Source organism: Alexandromys fortis, unplaced genomic scaffold (genome assembly GCF_014885135.2).
Source record: "Alexandromys fortis isolate MF-2015 unplaced genomic scaffold, M_Fortis_MF-2015_v1.1 scaffold_222, whole genome shotgun sequence".
Taxonomy (NCBI): domain Eukaryota; kingdom Metazoa; phylum Chordata; class Mammalia; order Rodentia; family Cricetidae; genus Alexandromys; species Alexandromys fortis.
This window is the reverse complement of record NW_026068108.1, coordinates 505,306-515,695: the sequence shown is the minus strand read 5'-3', so window position 1 is coordinate 515,695 and position 10,390 is coordinate 505,306. Positions and strand designations below refer to the sequence as shown.

The window sequence follows — 10,390 nt, the reverse complement described above, 5'->3', positions numbered from 1 at the left end:
TAAGATGGTAAGATGGTAAGGGTGCTGCTGCCAAGCCTGACAGCTAAAGTTGGATCCTTGGACTCCACATGGTACAAAGAGGGGACTGAAACTAACTCTTTGCACATCTTCACATGTACCCCATGGCATGCACACACATACTGGGGGGGAAGGGAGAGAGAGGAGAGAGGGAGGAGAGAGAGGAGAGAAGGGGAGAGAAAGAGGAGTGAGAGGGAAGAGAGAGGGGAGAGAGGGGGAGAGAGGAGAAAGAGAAGAGAGAAGAAAGGGAGAAGGGAGAGAGAGAGGAGGAGGAGAGAGAGGAGAGAGAGAGGGAGAGAAAGGAGAGAGGGGGAGGGAGATTTTAGTTGAGTTCTTGTGAGAACTGAGAACTCTACTTTTGAGCATCTTCCTGACTTTGTGCAGGAAGAAAAGAAGTCTGAATGAGTCAGGAAACTGCCCTGGCATCTGAGGACAGCCAAGATTGTCCCTAGAGCTAGCAGTGCTGACGCTGACCCTGGATGGTCACCCCACCCTCCCTTCAGGCATAGCCCAGCTGCCCAGGGCCTGCCTAGCTCTCTGCCACCTGATCTTGGACCTGATGTTTATATAGATTGGGCCTCATTGTCAGCCTAGGGCTGTTGGGGTTTGAATCTTCTGTCCAAGTGAGTAGGTTTGATGGTTCTGCTTGCTTCTTACACAAACTCATGCAGTTTTGGAGACCAAGATATCCAGAGTATGGTCTGTTTCTAAAGGTGGCTGGTGAGTTCCCAAATAGCAATTTTTATTATACTATAGAGTTCACAGATAGTTAAATACTTATATTCTAATATTTCATGTTAGAAAAAGTCATCTAGGGCCTGGAAAATGGCTCAGAGGATAAAACACTTGCTGTACAAGCATGAAGACCAGAGTTGAGATCCCCACATTCACAGAACAGGCAGGCAGGCATGGTGGCCAGCCTGTAATCCCAGCATTCCAGAGGTGAAGACAAATAAACTCACTAGCTAGGCCAGGTGGACTGGTAAATTCTGGGTTTAGTAAAAGACCCTGCCTTAGTAACTGAAGTGGAGAAGGTTGAGGAAGACACTCCATGCCAACATTTGATCTCTATACATACCCACACCTGTGTGCTCATTCAAATGTGAACATGCATAGATACAGGAGTGTAGTGTGCACACACTCCCAACAAAGGCCATCATGATAAAGTGAAAAGCTGAGGTGAGACATAAGAATACATGCATAAATGGATGAATAAAATATATTTAAAAGAAGGCTCACTAAAGCTGGAAGTTGTCTGATGTTTTCTTTCATTGCCCACCTACCTACTTACCCTCCCCCACTGCTGCCCTCTCAGCCCTTCTTTGCACTAATTCTTCCTCCCACCACCCACTCATCCATTCCCTCTCCTCTCTGTTGTCTCCTTTTCCACCTCTCCATCCCCCATCCATCTGTCCATCCATCCTTCCATCCATTCTTCTCTCCATTCATCCATCTGTCAACCTATAGTGTAAATAAATATCTTCTAAGCACTGCAGGTGTAACTAGAAAATAGCCAAAATTAATGAAGTGACCCTCTGCCTTCAGGAACATTAGTCTAGTTTAGTGACGAGGAGGTCAAGGTCCAGAAAGGGAAAGGGCTTGGCCTAAGATCACCCGGTAAGTTGAGGAAGAAGGGACTGACGGGTGAGGGTGGTCCAGGCAGAAGAGAACTCACAGGAGCAGGTTGAGCCCTGTAGTTGCTGCCTGAGAACCAACTCCCGGCTCTCCAGCAGGGCCTTAAGGGCCTGCCTCATGCCTCTGTTGCTTTCATTTTTGTTATCCTTTTGGAAGGGGGAGGAGGGAGTGGCTACAGCTGTCCAGCTGTTATGTTGGACCACACATCCCTGCTCAGATGTGTCAGCCTCTTTTTGAAGGGTGAAATGGTTTCTGGGCCAACAGCCAAGGACTAAGGAAGCATCATTGAGTTCTCTGTCCCTGGAGACCTGGGGGAGAAGCAGACTGAGCCTGGCAACAGGGAAATCCACTTACAACTCAGAGTCAAGTTAACCTCATTGACCATATGGTGTGTCCAGTTCTAGCAAATCAGGACTTCGCAAGGACCAATACTCCGGACATACTTCTTTTGCCAGTCAAGGTTCTGGGCTGTGTTCTGCTCCTCCCAGCTTCTGAACCAGATGTTCCAATCTTCCCTTTTTTCATGCTCCTGGCCCAAGGTCCCGCCACTGACTGTGGCTTCACTGGGTCTGGTCAAGGGGGTTACACAGACTTCTAGCCAAAGCAAAGCTCATAGTCTTGACTCTACTCCACCCAAATCGTCCTCCTCCATCATGCCCCCCCTGGAGTGCCGAGACTTCCAGAAGAACAGCCTGTTCTTCAACATCTGGAACTGGTTTCTTGAGAGAGGTTCAAGGGCAAGCCAGGTCCCTGGGAGAGATGCTCCAGGAGGCCCTGGGTTGTAAGAGGTACATAAGTGGAGGAGAGGACACAAGGTGGGCGGTGTCCTCTATGGGTCCTCTAGAGAACAGAGGTGCAAGTTCCCCAGAGGATTATGGAGTATCACCCAGCATGGACATAAAGAGAGGGGACGAGGGGCCTCTCTAGGGGCTCCAGCTGTGTCTCTAAAACTCCGGGTATCCATGGTGCCCTACAGATGGCAACTAGGGAGAATATAGGGAGGACCCTTTGGATACATAGCAATGTCTAAATTAGAACAACAGCACACACATGGGGCTAGCTGGTCTCCAGCCATTCCTCTCTGTCCTCAGAGTCCCTGGAGAGTCTAAGTTGCCTTTCTAAGAGTCTCTTTCTCGTCTGCACTAAGGATGGAGATGCTGATGGGATGCTCAGGCTAGAGAAGACAGCTGTGCTGCTGAAATGCTTCTCAACAGCATCTTCACCACCAGGGGTGGAAGACATTGGGTAGGCATGCAAGGTCACCTTGGATAAACCTTGCAAAACTTGTTCCAAAGCTCTTACAAGGGTCTGGTCCATTATGGTGTCAACCAGTGTCCATGTGTGGGAAGCAAGTGAAGTCCTGGATGAATGTGTATCATTGACATGGCCATGTCAAGGGCTCAAATGCCTCAGCCCCACGGGAATGGCAAAGCCTTCTTTCCCCAGGTAAGTCTCAGATGTCAAAGTCTTCCTCAGGTAGGAGTACGAATGTGAAAAGTGAGTGCAGAAAATATCCACCATAGCTTACTCTACCTAGATGTTTACAGACTGAAGACTGCCTCCCTACAAGATTAGCTAAGTCTGCTTTCTTGTTCAGCTGTGTGTAATAACCCCGCCTCCTTGTTCAGCTATATAATAACCCCGCCTCCTTGTTCAGCTGTGTGTAATAACCCCGCCTCCTTGTTCAGCTGTATGTAATAACCCCGCCTCCTTGTTCAGCTGTAGATAATAAACATGCTGAGCTTCCAGGGCACCACAGCTTCTCCATCAGAGAGCTAGTCCATCCAATCCCAGCTCATTTCTTCACTGGCCCACCTAGGTCAATACGGGGAGGCATGCAGAACATGGCATCTATGCTACTATTTCCCCGTTTCTGACTTAGCTCTGGGGAGCTGGAGACCTGGGTGGTCTACCAATGCGTCTCTCCAGTATCAAGCCATTGAAGGAACGAGCATGTCTGTTAGTGAACAAGAAAAAGAATGTCTGGCAGACACAGGGAGGCTTGGGGGCAGCTGAGGCTTCTGTGGGCATCCCCACCACACTCAGGGCTGGCCAGGTCAGGACCCTGAGGCTCCAGGGCCCCTTCTGGAATTTCCTGCATACCTCGTGAATACTCAGGTCTGGTTGGCTCTCACTGTTTTTAACAGCTTTCCTTTCCTTTGAAGGAATTTTCTCTACAAATACAATAAATTCTTGACTACAGCAAAGTCCTGTGTAGTATGAAGAAACCTGCGCTTCTGCCTCACGTTCAGGCTCCAGCTCAAGTAAAATGGGCAGATCTCTGTCTCTCTGTGGGGGCTGGCTCAGCAACAGGACCCGTCTCTTGTGGGGCGCTCTGTTTGATGTATAGCCTTTACTCTTTTGCTGTTTGTGACAGGTCCACCCACTAGAACAGATCACTGTTCACTGACTCTACAAACGCATAACTTCATATTTTACATAATTTGGAAATAGTAGGTTGGCTTTTGCATTATTGTAGAATTTTACTATCGAAAGTGCTTCTTTTGCTTCACAATATTATGCTAGGTTTATGGCAATGTGTAAAATATGGTCTCTGTTTTTATGGAACTTTTTCATGGAGGAAATACATAAAAAGTCAATAAAACATCTGCAAACTGGGATCCAGGCCGTGAAGAAGCCAAAGGAAGGACAGGGGCTTCAGGCATCTGAGCTGAGAGTAGGGACCTGGGTGGAAGGACTTGAAGCGGGGCATTTCAGAAGGTTGGAATAGCATGTGCCAAGGCCTGAGGTGGCTCTGCAAAGGGACCACAGCTTAAGGTGACAGTGAGGTCTAAGAGACCCAGAAAAACCTGAAAAGGTAGAAACAGGACAACCCAGGCTCAAGAGCCAGAGATTCAAATTCCCTACAGGTCAGCTAACTCTAGACTATCCTAGACTGTGGCCTGCAGGGGCCTTGGGAAGAGTTTGCAACGGCTCAAAGTAATGACTATTCTTTGGAAACCATGGCGATGCTCTCTGTAAAGCCCAGAGACAATGTCAGCTGCAGGACTCTGATGGCTGGGAGCAGGAGAGTTTAGCATCCTACACTTTTCTCCCTGTAACACATAGTGTCTAGGGATCTGGGAAGAAGGTCAGTAAGGTCCTTACCACAGAAGCAGGAGGACCTGAGTACGACCCCCAGAACCCATTGAAAAGGCAGGTCCAGTGGTGCACACTTTTAAACACGGTGCTGGGGAGGTGGGGACGGTCTAGCCTAATCAGTGAGCTATGGTCCAGTGAGAGAAAGATGGTGTTTCCGAGGAGGCTGTCTCCTCACCTCCACACACCCGAGTACACACCTGCACACCCCACCACGCAAAATACACACACACGTTTTTAAAAAAAATGGTGTCTGACCTGGATCTCATTCATTCATTCGTTCATTCATGCAGCTGTCATGGTTGAACCATACCCTGTATGGGATCAAGGAGACAGATGTCGCTCCAGCTTTCAGGAGCTGGTTTCCTCAGAAGTGGGGGAGGGTAGAAAACAAAAATAAGCAAACTCTGGACTCCAAATTCAGTGTTTTGGTGGAGTGTTTGGAGCTCTACCGAGATTTTGGTTTTCCAGTGAGTTTTTCTTTACTTATTCTTTTCTGGTGGGTTCCACTCTTAGGCCACAGTACCTTGGCCCTTCTTGTTGGTCGGGATTAACACACACACACACATTTTCACACACACACAGGCACACACACATGCACACACACACCACACACACACGCACACACAGATGCACAAGCACACATACACGCACACACACAGAGGCACACACACAGGCACACACACATACACATGCACACGCACACACACACATGTACAAGCACACACGCAACACACATGTACAGGCACACACATACACACACAGGCACACACAGGCACATGCACACACACATGCACACACACAGGTGCACACACACAGGTGCACACACACATACAGGCACACACAAACACACATGCACAGGCACATACATGCACACACACGCACACACAGGTACACACACACACGCTCTATAGATGCCTGCAGAAAGCCCACCTACACAGACACACATGCACACACACAGGTACACACACACACTCTATAGATGCCTGCAGAAAGCCCACCCACACAGGCACACACACATGCACACACAGGTACACACACACACACACGCTCTATAGGTGCCTCAGAAAGCCCACCCACACAGGCACACACACACATGCACACACACACGCACACACACGCTTTATAGATGCCTGCAGAAAGCCCACCCACACAGGTACACACACACATGCACAGGCACACACACACACACGCTCTATAGGTACCTGCAGAAAGCCCTCCCACACAGGCATACACACACAAACACACACATGCACACACACATGAACACACGCTCTATAGGTGCCTGCAGAAAGCCCACCCACACAGGCATACACACACAAACACACATATGCACACACACATGCACACACACAGGTACATACACACGCTCTATAGATGCCTGCAGAAAGCCCACCCACACAGGCACACACACATGCACACACACATGCTCTATAGGTGCCTGCAGAAAGCCCACCCACACAGGCACACACACATGCACACACATGCGCACACACACATGCACACACATGCACACACACACACGTACACACACGCTCTATAGGTGCCTGCAGAAAGCCCTTCCACACAAGGCACATCCACACACATACTTCTCTAATCTCCCAAACCCTCCACAGGCTGGGGGTGGGGCCTCTTGACTTTCCCCTTTAGCATCGGTGTAGAAGTTAGATTGGGGATCTGGGGAGCAGTGAGCAGCTTCACCTCTTTCCCAAGCTCCTCCTCTGGGCTTGTCCTAGGGTCCCCTCATCCTCACACCTGGCTTCCTCAGCTGCTGAGAGGTGCATGGGTGTGTTGAACAAATATCCTTACAACTTCCTGCTGCTCCCCTCTGAGACAACAGAACCCCCCCTCCCTGCTCCCCCTCTTCCTCCTTCTCAGACTTCCAAGCTGGGGTTTCTCTGGAATCCTGAGTCAGTTCCCTGGAGAGAAACCAGAGAGATCCCTGTAAGGGACACGGCACAGAGACCCTCTCTCCTCCTCCTCTTCCATCTCTGTTATCTGTGTGCACGCACAGGCCTGGTGACCATAGGGTGTAAATGCTCATGGAGCTGGGGAAAATCACAGAGGCTGCCGGAGGAAAAGCCTGCACCTCTGGGAGGAAGGACAGTTGCTGTGTTCTAAGGGTGCTCTAGAGTAGCAGAGGCAGCACCACAGTACCCAGAGGAGGGCCTCAGAGGCCATGCAAACACCCCACCACCTGCAGGCTGCAGAGGGGGCAAGGTCTCAGCTGCAGTCAGGAGGACCTAGCTTTCTCTTTTTGCTTTAGGTCCCCATGCAGCTTTGATGGCTCACAATGGGGTTTTAAGGACAGCGAAGACATGACTTTCCATCTTGCAGAAAGACGCATCCCTCGCATCCTCATCCCCAGAACCCTCTCTCATCCTCCTGCAGAGAGTGAGGAGGGGGTTGGGTTGTGGCTGTGGTAAGGAACTTAGGCAGGGAAACAGAAGAACGAGAAGGAATGGGACTTGCTCAAGGTCACACAGCAACTCCTGCCTCCCCTGCCCAGTGCCTGGAAGATGTCAACTGTAGCCCCTAACTTGCCTGGGCCTTAAGTTGCCTTCATCTTCTCACCAAATCCTTACACTAGTGCTTTAGGCAAAGAGGGTCTCCTGTTACGGATGAGGAAGTCAGGGCTCTGAGAAAATAAGTCACAGGGCCCAACCACCCCACTAGCTGAGGCAGAAGCATAGCCAGCTCCAAAATTCCCCAGTTCCCACCAGGGAACTCTGTCCTCTTAGGAACTGCTTCCCCAGGCCTATCTGACCCTAGACCAGATGAGGGCAGGAGGGCCCCAGCTGGGCTTTCCCTCTGGTGCCCCATTGCCTATCAGGGTTTCTTTCCTGCATTGGAGCAGGGCCCGGAAGAGTAGCTGCAGAGGGGCTGGCTGTGGATTTCATTGAGAAGAAAGCCCAGCTCAGCGGCCCCAGCTGTATGAAGTCTGCAGGAGGCTGCCCCATGCCCTCGGACTTCAGGGAGGCTTTAACAAGCCACTTTCCCTCTAAGCAGAACCTTTTACCTGCTCCAAGAGAGCTATATGAAACCTCCAAAACTCTGTTGCTTAACCCCTGGGAAACATCTAGACACCTTGGAAAGCATCAGTCCAGCTTTTCCCCATTATAGATCAAGAAATGCAGGCTCATGTTCACAGGGGAAACAAAGGCAGGATGAGGCCACTGCTCCTAAAACAGAACATCTCTCCTAGTTCCCTTGATCTGATGTGGGAGACTAAGATTTGAACAACCTTGCTCGGACAGCAAGCCCCAGAGGGATATTGCCTCTGGAGTAAGGCCTAGAAGTCCTGACACCTCTGACTTCTCGACTGATGAGATCAGTCAAGTTGCTTGGGAGACTCTAGCAAAGTGCAGGGCACCTAATTCCTTCAAGGATTTTCCCTTTGCTTGCTGAAGTTTTTGTTAGTGTAGGAGGTAGGTGGAACAGGTGGAGACCCCCGTGTGCTTGGCCTTCTGGGGAGTGTGGGTGGAGGGGCATACAACTATGGTTCATTCCGAGGTGTTGGTGGGTTCCCATATGATTCTCCAAACAATCCACATTTCTTCAGGATGGGACTCACTCTCTTCCCTCTTCCCCTCTTCCCAAGACCTGCCCCTCCCCATCAAGTCTCTGGGGCTGAGCTCTAGTGAACCATAGGAAGGAAAGAAGAGTGGGTCTCGTTTCCTTAGTGAAGTAGGGGAAAGGAGAGAGGAAAGCAACTCCACAGCCCGCGGCAGTCATGAAGCCACAGGGAGAGACGAGTTCAGCAGAAGCACAGGGAACTAAGGGACAGGAAGCACAGTGGCCGAGAGTCTCCCGAAACGTCACCGGGTGCTGCCCTGACCCACTATCCTCAGTTCTTTTCCCGGGAGGTCCCGAGCCTGATTTCATTGGGAGGTCAGGGCAGTGTTCCTCAGTTTCTGGGTCTGGCTCCGGTCCCCTAAAAGCTTCGGGCCTCTGGCCTGGGAAAGCGCCACTGTGCGCCCCCAAGCGGAGATACAGCTTCAGAAGCACCGAGGCCCTATAGAAGGAGCAGGGAAGGGCTCCTCCACTTTGCGCCCAATCTGGTCCCTGAACCCTGGGGTGGGTGGAGGGCGGATGGAAGAATATGGCAGGGTGGCGCGCGGGCGGGGAGGGGGGTGAGGCTTGGTGTCTCTTGAGTTTATGTCCGAGGTTCGGGTGGCTCCGATACCTACATGTCCCCTTCTCGAAGAAGCCAGAGGCCAACGTGTGCTCTGATTGAGTCCTCAGAAGTGACGTGGGGCGCTAGCTGCGAGCCTACACTCTAGGTTCCTGGTCTGAAAAGGGAGTCCAGGGACCTAGTGCCCATCTTAAAGTCCTATGCACGTGTCCGTCCAGGCTCTGAGCCGAGCCTCCTCCTTGGTTCTTACCGATCTTTGCGGGGTTCTAAGGCACGCCGCGGAGAGGGGTGAGAGTTGTGTGCAAAGGGGCACCGAGACCCTCTCGTTCTTACCGCATTGTTGAGGAAATCCGACTCGTTCAGGTCTCCCAAGTCCAGGAAGCTGGATCCCGGGAACAGCCTGTCGGCCGGGAAGGGTTCCAAGACGGCGTCCATCGCGCCGGGTTCCAGGAGACCCCCCTTCGGGCTGCGCTTCCCTCACTCCAGGGCGGCGGCGATCCCCGCACCGAGCTGCGGCTGGGCCGGGCAAGCAGCCCGGGGGGGCAGGTCCCGGCGAGCCCCGGGGGAGGAGCGGCGGGGGTGGCGCGGGTCGGGGGCGCTGGGGGACCTTAAGGCAGCGGCGCCGAACGCACTGTGGGCATTCAGCCGACTCCTCCTCCAGCTCCTCCCGGGGCGCAGCTGGCTTCCATGGGGACCCCGGGGGTGGGGCCGATGCTGGAGGAGCCCCCCGGGCCGGGTGGGAACCGGGGGTGGGGGAGCTCAATGCTCCCCCGAGACAGGATGGGTGCCGGATCTCTCTGGGTCTCGTCCTAGGCACGGCTTCTGTCACTTTCCCGGGTCTGAAACCTGGAACCCGGGGCTGGTTAGCCCAGCTGGCCCGGGCACCACGCCCCCACATCAATATTCACGATAACTCAATATTAATGAGTAGGGGGCGTGGCTGGGGGCGTTGGCTCCCCTCTTTTAAAGAGACACGTTTCAGTTAGGCTTTCTTGGAAGGCTCAGCTTTCTGAATGCTCAAATAATGTGATGAAGGCAAAACTATTCTGGAAATTGTAAGTTTCGTGAAACCTGGGCGATTTGTGAAGGCTTTACCAGCCACGATTCCGTTAGCTGAAGACCGACTAGGAAGCCAAGTTTTTCCTCTTCTTTTTCCTCCTCCTGCTCTTCCTTCTCTTCCTCCTCCTTTTTTCTTTTTGAAATAGAATCTCTCTCTATAAGCCCTGGCTGACCTGGAACACTCTGTGTAGACGTTGGTCTTGAACTTATGCCTCTCCGTGTGCATCGCCATGCTGAGCTTTTTCCAGTTTGGTACTAAACCTTGAACCAAACCAAAGTCAGTAAACTGTCGAACTGTCGTCCCTGGGGCTGGAGAACTGAATTTCCTGCTCTTCCACAGGGCTCAAGTTCCATTCCCAGGGCTCACAAAATATCTTCCCACAATGGGGATATCTCTCTGTCTCTGTCTCTCTGTCTCTCTGTCTCTGTCTCTCTCTCTCTCTC

At 51.8% G+C, this 10,390-nt stretch overlaps 1 protein-coding gene across 2 annotated transcripts in view; it reads right to left on the bottom strand.

Annotated features, from left to right (window-relative positions):
• The window catches only part of Creb3l1 (cAMP responsive element binding protein 3 like 1), a 41,767-nt gene extending 32,009 nt beyond the window's left edge, over nt 1–9,758 (bottom strand). The window contains exon 1 of one of the 2 annotated variants that reach the window (XM_050124305.1): nt 9,221–9,758. In XM_050124305.1, the coding sequence (XP_049980262.1) occupies nt 9,221–9,322 (102 nt within the window). In that variant the 5' untranslated portion in view covers nt 9,323–9,758. The remainder of the gene's footprint in view (nt 1–9,220) is intronic. The other variant, XM_050124304.1, reaches the window with a different exon arrangement.
• Between the last annotated feature and the right edge of the window lie 632 nt (nt 9,759–10,390).